This window comes from Peromyscus leucopus, chromosome 18 (assembly GCF_004664715.2).
Source record: "Peromyscus leucopus breed LL Stock chromosome 18, UCI_PerLeu_2.1, whole genome shotgun sequence".
Classification (NCBI taxonomy): Eukaryota; Metazoa; Chordata; class Mammalia; order Rodentia; family Cricetidae; genus Peromyscus; species Peromyscus leucopus.
This window is the reverse complement of record NC_051078.1, coordinates 15,957,688-15,974,607: the sequence shown is the minus strand read 5'-3', so window position 1 is coordinate 15,974,607 and position 16,920 is coordinate 15,957,688. Positions and strand designations below refer to the sequence as shown.

Below are 16,920 nucleotides of genomic sequence, written 5' to 3'. Positions count from 1 at the left end.
TTATTTATGTCCAACTGGCACAAGACTCAGGCCATATCAAGGCATACAGGAATTGGTATTTTATTATATATTTTACTTTATAGAAACTGTGGAAATGATAGTTAAGCATTTCTAGCCAATATGCTACTGGTAGAAATTATAATTAAAAGTAATATAAGTAGAAACATCAGTTAGAATAGCATGTATGACTATACAGGGGAAACCAATCCAGAAATACAGCATATAACGATTTTTTTTTTACTCGATGCTTGTAACAATCCGATGAAACAATGTCTGGTGAACCCCATAAATCCCCATATACAAGTTTCCAAAAAACTGCTGAGTAACTAATAGAGCTGCAAAGTGACCTATGATAAAAGTATGTGTCTGGGGTTTGGCTAAACAGTCGGCACATCGGGCAAGCAGGCATCAAAACTTGATCTCCACATTTGTAAAATGTGGATAAGAGATAATACTGATTTTCACGGTTTGTGGATTGTAAGTAAATGGCTACACATAAGGCCATTTTTAATATTTGGGATAAAATTATCTTCAGCGTTGCATCTTTTCATCTCTGATGTTTGGCATTAAATTTACCTCCTTTCTTTCACCATTCAGAAATAGCCAGTTAGCATACAAGTTATTATATGCATATATGTTTGGCCTGTTTCTATTTCCATAGTAAGAATAAAAAAAAAACACCACTTTAACCTGCTTTTAAAAATATAAAAGCTGGTATAATGATCTGTACTTTATCTGTCAATTGATTATCTATCCAATGTATCTTTAAAATGAATTGTGAATAAAGTGATTAATTTGATCAAATTGATAGATATTGCATACCAATGACTTACCTTAATATTGTAAAGTGAAATCTATAGTACTGATAATAAAATTACAAAACATTCACTGGATAACATAATTAAATTATAATTTATTTTAACTTATGGTGATAGGAGTAAAACATTTTTAAAGTTTTTAATAATTGTCTTTGTTATTACTTCATCATCTTTTGAGCTAAATGAGGCAAAATAACATGTAAAAGAAAGGATACAAAATCTAGTCTTTCCCCTGAACTCTCTTTTATTTTATTTTTAGTCCTCAGAATGAAAGACTTCAAAACAAAGTGGAACACATTCAGAATGGGACTGATCAGGTAGCACAAGATATTGCTCTTTCTTTATGACCCTTTCTTCCCTGATTCTACATTTATAAGATTCCAAGATACACTTATTTAATATGGCATCTCCCGCAAGCCCTGGCATCTTACCTTGACTACACGTACATCAAACAGAACTTGCTAGGCATTAGTGGGAATGATTTACATTGTCTTATATAGTTTGAAAAGACAGCACAGTCTATGCAATAGTACCCTCCTAGAATTTTGTGTTTAACAAATTGCACAAATGTGTATCATAATCATAGAGATCAACACAAGCAATATGTCAGGTCAATACTCAGCTTAAGCAAAATGGTTAATTTTAATAAAAATGAATGAGCAAATCCATCAATAGGACAAGGATAACCATGGCATTATTTTTCATTCATTATTTTTCATACTCATGTGATTAAGAGAATATTATAACAAGATTTGCTAGCGATGGACCTATGAAATGTGTTCAATGAGAATCAATCACTAAATCAAACCATAGTTTAAATTAAAGCATTTTTTCTGATTTCTCCATTTCCATACCACCTTCCAAAGATACTTTGTTTTGAATCTGAATATTACTCTCTCATGTATATATAATGTCAACAATCACAACATTACAATGGCAACTCAGCATTCTTGCTCATCATTTTGTAACAAGGTATATGGATAAATAAAACAGCTCTGTGAGTGGAAAAGACATTTATAAAGATATGTAAGTATTGACCTAGAACCATGGTATAAATGCTAACTCTAAGGAATGAAATTGAGAAAATATAAGCATTTTATTTCTAAGGAGAAACACCAAACTATGGTAAAGTAAGCATTAAAAGTAAAGTAATGCATTTATATATACACATATATATATACATATATATGGAAAAATATATATATATATATCCCTACAAGAACAATACCTACAAGAAAATCAATGTTTGTATATTTATACCTGATCTTACTCAAAATTAAAAGACATGTGACATTAAAATGCTTTCTACAAAGTAGCAAAACAATATCAATTGCTAGCCTGTGAGAAAGCAGTAAGAATGTTAAAATATGAGCACACTTGACCATCTAGAATTAAGTGAAAGGTTACATAAAAGATAATTATCTTTTTCTGCAAGTCAATGGAAAACAGAAATAGAAAGAACCTGCTTCACACTCTAGCATGAATGATATAGATTTGATTTGAGAAATAGCTTTCTTTCTGACAGTGAATTGAAATAGCTCACTATGTCTTATTTGAAGATATTAAGAAAGAAAATGGAATCTTATCTCTTTCAGCTCCTTGAGGCCTGTTTCTACCTACAAGAATGTTTGATGACTTGCCTAAGTCCCCCCACTGGCCCTACAATTACTTAATACCAAGAGGAATCCTGTTTCTTTTACCCAAAGGGAAAGCCTGATTTTAAAAAAAAAAAAAAAAAAAGGTTGCCACAGAGTAGGATTAAAAATGTGCCCTCTGTCCAGGAGAAGTATATTTGAGTCTGTGGTAGACTTATTCCCAGTTTTCTGAGAAATCACCACACTGACTTTCAAAATGGCTGTACAAGTTTGCACTCCCACCAGTAATGGAGGAGTGTTCTCCTTACTCCACATCCTCTCCAGCATAAGCTGTCATCAATGTTTTTGATCTTAGCCATTCTGACAGTATAAGATGGAGTCTCGGAGTCGTTTTTATTTGCATTTCCCCAATGGCTAAGGATGTTGCACATTTCCTTAAGTGTTTCTTGGCCAATTGAGATTCTTCTGTTGAGAATCCTCTGTTTAGATTGGTACCTCATTTTAATTGGATTATTTGGTTTGTTGATATATAGTTTCTTGAATTCTTTATATATAAAAACTTCAACTACATTTACTTTTTTTGAAAATAAGCCCTCTGTCAGATATGGGGTTGGTGAAGATCTTTTCTTATTCTATAGATTGCTGTTTTGTTCTATTGATGGTGTACTTAGCCTTACAGAAACATTTCAATTTCATGAGGTCACATTTATTAATTGTCGATCTTAGTGACTGTGCTATTGGTGTTCTGTTCAGGAAGTTGTCTCCTACGCTAATGCAATAGACATTATTTCCCTCTTTCTCTTCTATCAGATTCAAGTATCTGAATTTATATTAAAGTCTTTGATCCACTTGAACTTAAGTTTTGTGCAGGGTGATAGATAAGGATCTATTTGCCTTCCTCTACATGCAAAACATGCAGTTAGACCAGCACCATTTGTTGAAGATACTTTCCTTTTTCCATTGTATAATTTTGCCTTCCTTGTTAAAAATCAAGTGTCTAAAGGTGTTTGGGTTTACATCTGGGTCTTCAATTCTATTCCTTTGATCCACCTGTCTGTTTTTATGCCAATAGCATACAGCTTTTATTACTAGAGCTCTGTAGTAGAGGCACTAAGATTAAAATCAGGGATGGTGATAGCTCCAGAAGCTTTTTTATTGTATAGGACTGTTTCAGCTACCCTGGATTTTTTATTATTCTGTATGAAGTTGAGTGTTGTTCTTTCAAGTTCTGGAAAGAATTGTGTTGGAGTTTTAATGATGATTGCATTGGATCTGTAGATTTCTTTTGATAAGATGACCATTTTTACTATGTTCATCCTATGGATCCATGAGCATGGGAGATCTTTCCATCTTCTGAAATCTTTTTTAATTTCTTTTTTCAAAGACTTGAAGTTCTTGTCATACAGGGCTTTCACTTGCTTGGTTAGAGTTAAACCAAGATCTTTGATATCTTGGGTGTTGATTCTCTCATTTCTTTCTCGGCCCATTTATCCTTTGTATATAGAAGGGCTACTGATTTTTTTTTAGTTAATCTTGTATCCTGTCACTTGACTAAAGATGTTTATCAGCTGTAGGAGTTCCCTATTAATTTTTGGGTCTGCTTATGTATACTATCATTTATTTGCAAATAATGATACTTTGTCTTCTTCCTTTCCAAATTCTATCCCCTTGGTTTCCTTTAGTTGTCTTATTGGTCTAGCTGGAATTTCAAGTACTATATTGAATAGGTATGGTGAGAGTGGGCAACCTTGTCTTGTTCCTGATTTTAGTGGAATTGCTTTGAGTTTTTCTTCCATTTAGTTTGATGTTGGCAATTGATTTTTTGTATATTGCTTTTATTACATTTAGGTATGTCCCTTGTATCCCTGATCTCTTCAAAATTTATATAATGAAGGAGTGTTGGATTTTGTCAAAGGCTTATTCAACATCTAAGGAGAAGATCGTGTGTGTGTGTGTGTGTGTGTGTGTTTAGTTTGTTTATATAATGGATTACATTGACAGATTTTCATATGTTGAACCATCCCTACATCTCTGTGATTCAGCCTACTTGGTCATGGTAGATTATCTTTTTGATGTGTTCTTGGATTTGTTTTAGATGCTCAAACATACAAAAAGGACACTTGCTCAAGTATGTTCACAGCAGATTTATTTGTAATAGCCAGAACCTAGAAACAACCTAGATGTCCCTCAACCAAGGAATGGATAAGAAAGTGTGGCATTTATACAATGGAGAATTAGTCAGTTGTTAAAAAAAGAAAGAAAGAAATTTGCAGGCCAATGAATGGAACTAGAAAAATCATCCTCAGTGAGGTAACAAAGATAAAGACAATCATATGTACTCATTCATGAGTGGATATTATCTGTAAGATAAAGGATAAGTATGCTACAACCCACAGATTCAGAGAGACTAGGAAACAAGGAGAGTTTATTGGGGTACACCCAGATCTCCCTAGGAAGGGGAAATAGAAGAGATTTTGTGAGTGGACTGAAGATGGGTGGGAATGGGAACAAGAACAATCAGGTTGGGGGTAGAGGGGAAGAGTACTGAGGGAGATTGCTGGTCTGGGATAGTTCAAGATCTGGTGAAAGCCTGGCGCAGGGGAACCTCCCAGGAATCTACAGGGAGGACCCCAGGCTAAACTCCTAGCAATAGCAGATAAGTAGCCTGAACTGGCCATCTCCTGTGACCAGATTGGTGCCTGGCCCCACTGTCATCAGAGAGGCATCATCCACCAATCAAGGGAGACAGACACAGAGACCCACAGACAAACATTAGATGGAGTTTGGGAATCCTATGGAGAAGGAGGAGAAAAGTGTGTAGGAGCCAGAGGCGTCAAAGACTCACACAATCAACTAACATAGACTCATAGGGGATCCTAGAGACTGAAGGGACAACCAGGGAGCCTGCATGGGACTGACCTAGGCAATATTCATATATATATAACAGTTGTGTAGCTTAGTCCTCTTGTGAGACACCTAACAGTGGGAACAAGAGCAGTCACAGACTCTTTTACTGGCTTTTGGGACCCTACTCCTCACACTGGGTCACCTTGCTCAGCCTTAATACACTGGGAGGTACTGAGTCTTACTGCAACTTGATATGTCCTGCTTTATTGATGATACTCATGGAAGACCTACCCTTTCCTGGATGGAGACAGAAGAGGAGGTGGTTGTGTGGGGAGAGGGGCAGATGCATGGGGAGAGACTGGGAGAGGAGGATCCGGGGGAGGTTGTATCTAGGATGTAAAATAAATAGATGAATAAAAATAAAAATAAATAAATAATAAATGAAATGCCACATTTGAATGACTGGCAAAGTCCTAGGTGCACTGCAGTTTTCAACAAATGTTAGTTCTCAGTTTTCCGTACATATAAAAATGCTTATAGTAAAAGGGCAGAAGGAAGGGCTCTCTGATAGTTCTTTTATTTTGGGTAGAATTATGATGAACTTACAGAAGCAATTCTATTCTTTATTTTTTACACTTCCCCACAACCTTGAAAAGATCATTTTTTAAAATGTATAATTAAAATCAAGAAAGACAAAAAAAAATGAGGCCTCTGTTTCAGTACCCTTCATACTGTATGACTAATTGTGATCATATTTCAATTATGTTTTGGATTATAAATTCATACAGTTCTAAGAAGATTAATACTATACTTAATTACTTTCTCTTGACTTTGAAAGAAACAAATAAACTTAATATTTACATATCAGTCCAAAATGAGGCTATTTAGAAACTATATTATGCCTAATTTTTCAGAAACAATTGTCGTTATTGTGTTTTCTCTTTATAATTTGTCTTTATTCACATTTTGAAGCAACTGGAAACAAAGGTTAAGATCTAGACAATTATCTGAATGCAAACAGTTCCCTGGGAGAGAATTTGTATTTTACCTGATTTGTTAGACACCCAAATAATTGCTTCTGAAGACACATGGCTTCTATTTCCTACCACAATGGTTAATGGAATCTGCCACAGGTAACTGGAAAAAATAGAAAGCATTAAGAATAAAAACAGCTATATTAAAAAAAAAAGCAAGCAAGCATTGCATATGTTCATTCTGTGCAAATTTCATTACTTTTTTGAAAAAAAAATCAATCCATCAATCCATCCATCCATCAATCAATCAATCAATCAACAAATAAGTCCCAGGCCTAAAGAATGTTTGCAAAAAGCAGACATATCTTCCCAGGGCCACTAACAAGATACTTGGTATCTAACAATTTTAACTTCAATGCAAAAGAAATTCCATAAGACAATTTGTCTTGCAAAAATGGATTTGCATTTTAGAAATAAATACAAGTAAAATCTATAAACTTGAGCTGCATTATTTATTGATTAAAATAGCTCTCTTCTATTTTTTTCTGAATTAGACTAATAGATAATTCAGTAGTTTCCTCCATTTGCATATTACCATTGTCCTTATTTATTGCCTAACCAGTCTGAGGGGCACTATCCACATATTTTACAGAGAGATTAATATGGCACACCAAAGTAACTCGGCAAATAATAAAGCAAGAACAAAAATAATCAGTTTTCACTATGTTTCAGATCTATATAAAGAATAATGTGGGGCACACTTCATGCTCTGTTTTCTGAAAAGAATTTCTAAGTGGATGTGACAATGAAGCCACCAACAGGAGGGGTCATCGAGGAGTCGTGGCTATTAAAAAGAAGCATTTTATTTCATTTACCTCTTCATAGGATAAAAATTGAGATCCTAGACTCATAGATGAAGTGATATCAATGTAATATTAAATGAGTAGCCAGACATATGTGGAATGATTTCACAATAAATCCATCAACTGTACTTTGTCTCCTTGAATTATAGACAAACTATTTTAACCTCACATTGTAACTCTGGTAAAAGTGGTAGCCAACACTTACATTCTAGGAAGAGAAATGCCTAAAATATAATAAGAAATTTTATGCATACTCTAACCACTTTGTGAGTGAAAAATGTATTGGAAAGTTTTAGGAGAGAATGCCTGAGGTAATAAACTGTGTAATGAGTATGTCTGGGCCTCTGTGACTGCCTGTTTTCATCAATAGTTTTCATTTTACAGTAAATCAACATTTAATTCTAATTATTAGAGAAAGGCAGAAAACGTATGCATGTTTGAGTCAAGAGGAGAGAATTCTTTATTAAAAAAAATAGTATCAGTGTTAAAGAAGGATCAGTATAAAGTGCTATTGTCAATCAACTCAGAAGAGAAGGAAAGCCTGGCTGGTTTGGTGCATATGATTCTGTGTAGATAAGAGCTGCAAGGAGCAATTCAGAATATGAGGAGACATTATGCAACATTGCGAAATAGTGATTTAATTTATTTAACAACGCCACAAAAATGTCTAACTTTCTAAGTAACAAGATTCTAGTACAAATGTCACACTATGTCACACATCAGCTGACTATGAAATTTTTAGTTATATAAGGATCTTTCTATGCTGTGATACAAAGACTCTGTGTGAAAAATATAACTATTAGATGCATTAAAATGTTTTGAGCATATTGTAGTTATATCCCAATATCCTCAGGAAAAATGAAAACAAAGAATTAACTCAGCTTAGAAAATATGCACAACTTACTAGAAATTTTGGCATAGATGAGCAAGTTCTATTACATCAATGGAATACATTGTGTAGTAGAGTTAGGAAGGTTCTCTGCAAAGACCAAATAGAATTGGTATTGAATCTTTGACAAGAATGTCACAGAGAATTAGATGATCAATAATATAAAAATTAGAATATTATATTTAAAGTATAGATTTTATTATTATTTAAATAGAAAATCATTCCTGGGACTAATGTGATGCTTTGCATTAGCATCACATGTCTTTTATATGTTCTGTTGCAAGTGCTCTTCCACATATTTTTGTAATTCTAGTAGATATAAAGCTCTGTTATTGCACATGTATACACAGCCCAGACTATATGTTTTCATTTAAAAGACCAGGCTTACAGGTAGTGTAACAGTGTATGTCACAGACTGACAAGTATTGTTGCATGAAATTTCTCCTGTCAACCTTTATGTGTCGTTTACATTTATTTTCTACATTAGTGAAACTATGTCAGGATAGCAGTTCTCAGAGACCTGACCTGATCTCTCTCTAACTTTGCCACAGCAAAGTGCTTTCTGGCAAGCCAAGTTTGATGCCTGATGATGTTGACCCTGGACCCAGACAGTGAGGGAGTAATAGGAAGTAGTCGGTACTGCAGACACCAGAAAAAAAGGACCACAGTGATATCGTGGCAGGGTAATAGGTGTTGCCAGAGTCCAGCGAGTTGAATGAGTTAGATGAAAAGGTCAATGTATATTTGGAGTGGAGGACTTAAGGCCCTGCTTTATTACTGGAGAGAAATCTTGTACAGGTTTACTGTACAAGAAGACCTGCGTTCAAATACCCAGCACCCACATAAAGTTGTAGTCCACACTTGTAATAATCTCCATGCTCCTATGGAGACACAGGAGACAAAGCCAGGACCGTGGAATCCATACCACTTAGCTAGGCATACACAATGATGAATAAGAGATCCTGTCTCAAACAAGATGAAAAGTGAGGACTGGTACCTGAGGTAGTTCTTTAACCTCCTTGTGTGCAGTATGGCGCACACAAACATGCATAGGCGTACATACAGAGATTAAACATACAGAGGCTCAAAAGAGTGACCCTGCTTTCCTAAATCAAATGCCAAATGCGTTCATCAGAAAGCACCAATGACTTTCTCAACCATGGCTCTGTGCATCCATGCCTGGACCAAGCTGACTTGGCAGTGGTTTCCAGTCTTCTAAGGTGTATGTGCCAGGTCTCATGGATACTCAGGGTTAATAAGGTCAGATACCTAGTTTTCCAAAGCAACAAGAGAAAGCACAAGTGACCCAACAGAAAACTCTAATCTTCTTTACTAATTTCACCCCTCCTCTGTCCCTCACTCTGCCCCTCACCCCCCTACAGTCTACTCTTACTAGAGCTTCTTGTAAGAAATGAAACTGACTTATAAAAGTTGGATCTTTCTTTGGCTCCGCCTTTAGACTAAGAAACAGAATAGAAAACATGGAATAAAATAAATAAGAATTTCAAAAGAAAGTTAAAATAATGAATCAAGATTTCAGGCAGATGCAATGGCTGGGGCAACAAGAATTTTGTCAGTCATAGGCTAGCCCATGATGCATAGTGAGCCTGAGACCAGGTGGGCTACAGAGTGAGATCCAGTTTTGAGAAAAAAAAAAAAAAAAACAAGGAAATTTTTATATGCGTTATATCTAGTCAATGATCTCAAACACTGTAATTGAGAGGAAAAGAACATATGTTGGTCCTACACGGCCCCACTGAAGCTTGGATTATTTTAGGGTCTACATTATGTTCCTTTAACTCAAACATTATTAAGAACAGAACTTTGGTTTAATGAGTTTTTCTGGATTGTTAGTTTCAGTTCTCATTTGTCTTGTAAAGCACATTTTGGTTCAATTCCACTTAATTCATAGCAGCACGTTTTAACTATTGGATTTAATTCAAGAACTATTCGTAGAGGAGAAGAAGCAAATCTTATCTTTGAAAGTCACCATGTTAATTCAAAGTCCTGCCTTCTGAAAAAAAAAATGCCATTATGCTGAAAGTTAAAATCTTGAGGGAGGCCTAGAGAGGAGGCTCAATGGTTAGTAGCACTAGCTGTTCTTCCAAAGAACCCAGGTTTGAATTCCAGTACAAACATGACATCTAACAACTGTCTATAACTCCAATTCCAGGGGATCCAATGAGCTTCTGGCCTACTTGGACACCAGGCACTCACATGGTGCACAGATAAATATGCAGGCAAAATACCACACACATTAAATAAATAAACAAAATAGTTTTTCAGATATTGAGGAAATAGGAACAAAAGAAGAATCACAATGAAATAGCAAATAAATAGATTAAAATTATATTCCACTTACATTTCAGAATTTTTCAACAGTAAATTAAATATTTCTCAAAATTTTTAAATGTAAAACAATCCTTAACAATATAAAATATTAGAATGCAAAGTGAAATATTAAAACTCACAATCCCCTTCCACGAGAACAAGAGTGTGGTACCTGTTATTCTGAAGTTGGAGTGCTTTGGTTTTAGCACTGATGTCATAAATGAAATGTTGTTGGGTGATAATTATTCTATTTTCTACTGTCATGTTTCCCAGGATGGTGATAACAGGATATCCCATCTGCAGTGTCCACTGATCCATTACTTCTTGTATGTTCACATATTTTCCATTCCTTTTTAAAGCCTTTGCAATCAAAATTGTATAAATTAATCTATTAACACTTCTTGTAAGCATAATTAACATTAATCTGTTCTCATTTTTACCATTACAATTTACCTCAATATGAAAACATTTAAAATCAGTGAAGCTAACATGATGTCCTAGTAAAATTAATCATCTTGCCTTGAGCTTTGTATATTGTTTTGTTCCATATATATGTACAGCTGAGTTTTATTAACATTAAGATTTTTACATAGCAGAATATAAAATGTAAGTCATTATTACAAGTACTTCTACATTATTTTGCATTTCTTATAGGTCTACTACCATGTAGTAAAAATTTTCTAAAATTTTCAATATTTCTGTTTTGAACATGAATCTATAGTACCACATTAAAATATCATTCAAAAATATTGTCATGCTTCATGCACAAAACCTGTGCAGGATCATACCAGCCAAAATCCCAATGTGGACAGCAGAGGGGTGATCCCTAAGTCCTACCTTTAGATGAGGAGTTATTGGCAACTGGTGACTAATGGGAGAAAAGTCAAAATCTTCAAGAATGTGGCCCTAGAGGGACTACCCATCCCTATCTGCATCATATAGATGACCTATTCCAAGTCCCATACTGACAGAAGTAAGTGGACTCAATGAGATTTTTAAAAAGAACACATGAAATTGGGATGGAATCATGATGGGGGAGAAAAGGGAAGGTTTTGAGGGAAAAGATTAGAGGTAGATTTGCTGACCCAAATAGATCATAGACATTTATAAAATTATCAATTAATTAAAAACAATGTCACTTTTCAAAACAGACAAGATATGTTTAACCAACATTTGTAAGTCAAAGAATTTTAAAGCCTATCTTCTTTATAGTAGATAAAAATAAAGCACTAGAACAATATGAAAAAAAGAATTATATGAAGTAAATATAAACTGTCCATGTCAATAAAAGTTAATGTCTTATAAATGAAATTCAGTTGCTCCAGAAGATACTTTGACACTTCAGCTTTCTCTACTTTACCTCTGATAATGTATTCCAGAGATCATTTCTGGCTGCATTGCCATACTTGTGGATAGTTAAATAATCCTATAAGAATATAAAATTGTAATTACCATTCAAAGGTTAAGCAATTACCAGTAAACACATTTATTTCTCAATTCAATTAACCATTTCTGTGTGTGGAATTGCATTAAGGCAAAGAGGAAGACATGCTAAAAGATTTAGAACAGCATTTAAAAATATTCCCAAGAGTTTTAACTAGAGCATATTTCCCGAGTCACCCAACTATACTAATTTCTTAACAAGGATTTTCACAGCTATAATCACGTCTTATGGATACCCAAGGTCAAGGATATACTGTAACTGAGCTGGTCAACATCAGCTCATTAGGAGAAAATGACCTCTGTAATGAAATACGCAGAACCAACTCTCTCATCACCCCGTTCAATTGTTCAAAGCAAAACATAATCTTTCATGGAAAAACATTCCTTAGATGATGTATGCTGATGCTGAGGGGGAACTGCCCACTCTCCAATCTCTCTCCGGTTGCTCACGCAAAGGGAAGACTGACGATTGTAGAAGTGATACTTATTTCTGCAGTTTGAAGAACACATTACTATCAATAAAAAAAAAAAGTCCTCCTAAAATTGTTTTCACAACTTCGGGCTTAGGATTTCCCATTCCTCATTATGTTCCATTAGTGGTTAAACCTACACACTTTGATTCACACCTTATTCCCTTCTAAGAAGTGTGGTCTGTCTCATTATCGAGGTGACATCTATCATGATAATTAGCATCAGATGTTTTTTTCTGATTTCAAAGAACAAAATTGAACAAAAAGGACTGATTTATTTTTTTTTAAATGAAGAAAACCTTACAATCAAAATTCTATTTTCTTAACAACATGTAGGTAAGAAGACACAATTTCTAATATTTTTTATCCAAGTTCTTGAACTGAAAAAAGTTGCTGACTTTTCAATACTTTATGTGGAATTGGGCACTTTGAGGATAATTAACATCAGAGAAGGATATTTCAATACAAATTATAGAAACTGTGACAGATTCAGCTCTTATTGGCAATTCACAGTAGAACAGATGATATTTCCCACTTAATCATATGCCTAGAGTGGTGATACCCAACCTCAACTTAGCAAGCACATGTTCAACTTCATCATTAGGTGTTATGAATAACTTTATTAAATATGGAACACACACCTCATCATAACCAATATGAGTCCCAAATCAGACTGAACCAAGCTTCAGGAAGTTTGTTCCACATAAACCCTGGGAGTAGGTTTATTTGCTTTTTCAGGGGTGGAGGAGGTACAGGGAGATGGGTTTCAAATACATTAGTTCAGCTTTCAATTTCATTCTTTTCTTTGTTTCATTCAGAATTTAGATGAATGAACTTGGGAAGAATGCCGTATTAACTACATCACTAGATGAAGAGATAAAGGCAGGTCAATGGCTGCTGACAGAGGGAGAATCAATTGTATCCAGACACAAGCCCCAATGATAAGTTATCCAATCCCAGATGGTCAACATTAAATCCATGTATATATGAGCAACATTAAAGGACTCTCAAGGATATATAGATCATGATGCATAATAACAATTACTATTATTATACAGGAGTAAGTAATGAACCCAAGAGGGAGTAGGGAGGAGCTTGAGAGCAATAGTGGAAATGATGTAAATACAATGTACTCATGTATGAAATTCTCAAAAAAAATTAAAAAAGAAACTCATATGATTTTGTAAGATATAACTGAACATAATAAATTAAAATCATTCTGAATTTGGTTCTGCTTGTAGATCATGCTTCTAAACTCTAACAAGGAGAAACAAAGAACACTATGCGCTGTGGGATATTCTGTATGCTGTGAATGTGTTGCTCTGATAGATTGATAAATAAAAAGCTGATTGGTCAGTAGCCAGGCAGGAAGTATAGGCAGGATAAACAGACAAAAAGAATTCTGGGAAGAGAAAGGCTGAGTCAGGAGATGCCAGCCCACCATCCAGGGAACAGCATGTAATGGCACACGTGGCAACATATAGATTAACAGAAATGGGCTGATATTAAATATAAGAGCTAGTCGATGGCAGGCCTGAGCTAATGGCCAAGCAGTTTTAAATAACATTAAGCCTCTTAATGATTATTCTGTAAGTGGGCCATGGGACTGCGGAGGTGGGGGCGGGGGGGGGGCAGGGGTATTGGGACAGAGAAACCTTCCAGCTGCTACTATGAGGTTCATTAAATTTAATTTTTCATCTCCTGGCCACCAAAAACACTATGACGTATGCTATAAGTTGATCTTGTTCTACTGATCATCAGATGAGATGCTTAGTCATCCTCCAGTTCATGATAAAGTTCCATTTCATATGGGTTGAAATGGCACTTGTCAGGGTTAAGTGGCAACCCCGGCCTTGGTGCCTCAGTGGTCAGGGATGGCAGAGTTCTTCTTGGGCCCCTCTAGATACAGTCCTCAGATGGACTGGAAGTCTACATGTTCAAATACTTTTTTTCCCCAGAAAATGACTTCTTTGTTATTTTATTCTTTCTCTCACACAAACACAATCGTTTCTTCTATGAACAAGATGTCATTGCCTAGTGGAACTACAAAGAAATCCAAAGGATAGTGAATGTTGTTCTAATAGTTAATCATCTATTAATTCATTTCATAAAATACATAAAGGACTAAGCATACGAAGAAGCCCTGTAGGTGCTGAGGAGATGTCAGCAGGGGAAAGCTTACTAAGAACAATTGCAAAAACCTAGGTGTAATTTGTGTGGGAGGCCTTACTTCTATGAATGACCCTGGAGATGTCATGGTACAATTACCATTTTGCACGATATGTTCAATTATATGTTTGTAATTTTAATTTTCTTTTAAGCCTTCGAGGCAATGAATATAGAGATCTCAGACCTATGAATCAGAAATAGAAATCTGCTTTTCTTCAGGTAAATGAAAGAGAATCAGCAATAGATTTGGAATTATTACATATCATTGAATACTCAATGTTAACATGCAAAGAATTGTGGGTACTCCACACTAGTTACTTCAGAAATAGGGTTATTGAAAATAGCAAAGAGAACCACTAGCCTGTGTAAATGTACATGACATATAATATGGATAGATGAAAAGCTAAACATATATTCAACAAGCATTTGTTTTGATAGCTCTACTGAGGAAGAGAGGCATCATGGCACAGGGGCTTGAATAAGAATGGAGGTCTGACAAGGCTGGAACCAAATCCAAGGTCCAACACTCACTAGCTGTATAATATCTGAGTTATGAACAAGCCACCTAGTTAAGCTCTTTTGCCTGTTTTCACATCTGTAAGGTGAAGATGATAAAAGCACACCACGTGTAGCTACATTTCTGAGAATACGTACAATGTTAAAGTAGTGAAGAATGCTTAGTATACCCTGAGAATTCTTATAATCTTATACCTTCAGGCTATAGGTTAGAAAATTGGGCAAAAGAAAGATACATGTCATTGGTAACAATGAAGAGTAAAACAAATGTGAAATAAGTTCATTAAGTTTTTTTTTTTTTTTTAGCATAGTATGAGTCCTTTATACTTTATTTCATGTGATTAACACCACATCATCATTTAGCAAATCAAAGACTGGACATCAGAGACAGTAGCCCATATCCAAATCACAATAAAGTCGTGAAAACAACTACTGACCCACAGCCAGCAATCAAGGTGTGCTGCAGACACTGTGAGAATTCCATGTGTTTCTGAGCTGATTGCCCTTCAACAGCAGCTCTTTTGGGGCGGCCCTTTACAATGACAACTTCCCCACCCCTCAACTAGAATGTCAACTTGATGCCTCTCTTTTTCCACGTTCAAATGATGGTTTATGGTAGAAACACAACCCCCCCCCCCCCGACCCTCCCATTCCATTCCACTTCTTTGATGATGACTAACCTGAATGTTGCTTGGAAGAATTCAAGTACCACTGCCCCCTGCTTTACTGTTTTCAGTTATAATCTCTACCACACACCAGAACACTTTTGGTCAAATTCTCATATGAACCACAGGTATGAGCTAAATATTATCCAAACTCCTTTATGTAACTTAAAAACATACTTCTTCAACCCCATCTGTTTTCCTCTTGTTCTGTAGCCTCACCCGAGACACTTTGATGTTGTAGAATATGCCCAATACATCATTTCTGATTCTGCTCATACAGTTCTCTACATATTCGCTTCTCCTTTGCCCATTTAAATTCAGTTTATCCTCCAGAAATAACTCTGGATAAATTTTTCCCAGGAATCCTTCACTGCCCACTTCAATACCTTTCTTAGTTTTGAACTATCATTCTTAGATTGATATTTGTTGTACTACATAAGAACATTTTCCACAGCATGCTGCAATTGTTTGTTTACTGTCTGACTGCTCAGATGATCTACGCAAACTGCAAGGAAGTGAGGAACTTGTCATACTATTTTACTACTGTCTAACCAGCATATCTGTGCATACCCTGGTCTGTGATCCATCACTCAATGTGGAGCACGGCTCTCTGTTAATAATGATAATGCAGTTATTAACTTGTGTCTCTTAGGTTTACCCAAGATATCCTCTTAAGATAGTAATATAGGGTGCTGTGGGATAATTTTTTTGTACACTGGTTTAACAAAATGCTCATTGGCCAGTAGCCAGGCAGGAAGTATAGGTGAGATAAGCAGACAAGGAGAATTCTGGGAAGAGGAAGGCTGAGTGAGGAGACACCAGCCTGCCATCTGGGGAGTAGCATGTAATGGCACATAGGTAAAGCCAGAGAAAATGTGGGGACATATAGATTAACAAAAATGGGCTGAGATTAAGTGTAAGGGCTAGTCAGCAGTAAGCCTGAGCTAATGGCTATGTAGTTTTAATTAATATAAGCCCCACTTGGGGGATGCAAGTGGGAGAGATTTGTCCTGATCGCTGGACTGCTGGGACACAGGAAAACTTCCAGCTACAATAGGGCATGACTCATTATTTCAATAAATACTTTTCAAATACATGACTTAAATTCAACTTCATCAAAAAAATTGAATTACTGCATCTGAGACAACTTTTTACTTTCTTTGCTAACATATGACATGATTCATAACATTTCATGTGTGAAAGGCAATTAAACAAAAAGGACAAGGGGAAAAGCAAAGAGAGTGAGCTTGGGAAGTAAAGCACAGGTACTCCTCTTATCTTCTAAGACATGAAAATAATTACGGAATTCTTGTTCTCCTATTAATAAGTCCCTTAGCACG

At 35.5% G+C, this 16,920-nt stretch overlaps 1 protein-coding gene across 2 annotated transcripts in view; it reads right to left on the bottom strand.

The window, feature by feature from the left end:
* Positions 1 to 16,920, bottom strand: part of Trhde (thyrotropin releasing hormone degrading enzyme) — a 402,871-nt gene that overhangs the window by 101,504 nt on the left and 284,447 nt on the right. For both annotated transcript variants that reach the window (XM_028877977.2, XM_028877978.2), the window contains 3 exons: positions 11,678 to 11,743; positions 10,490 to 10,677; positions 6,309 to 6,397 (listed from right to left, as the gene is read on the bottom strand). In XM_028877977.2, the coding sequence (XP_028733810.1) occupies positions 6,309 to 6,397; positions 10,490 to 10,677; positions 11,678 to 11,743 (343 nt within the window). The remainder of the gene's footprint in view (positions 1 to 6,308; positions 6,398 to 10,489; positions 10,678 to 11,677; positions 11,744 to 16,920) is intronic.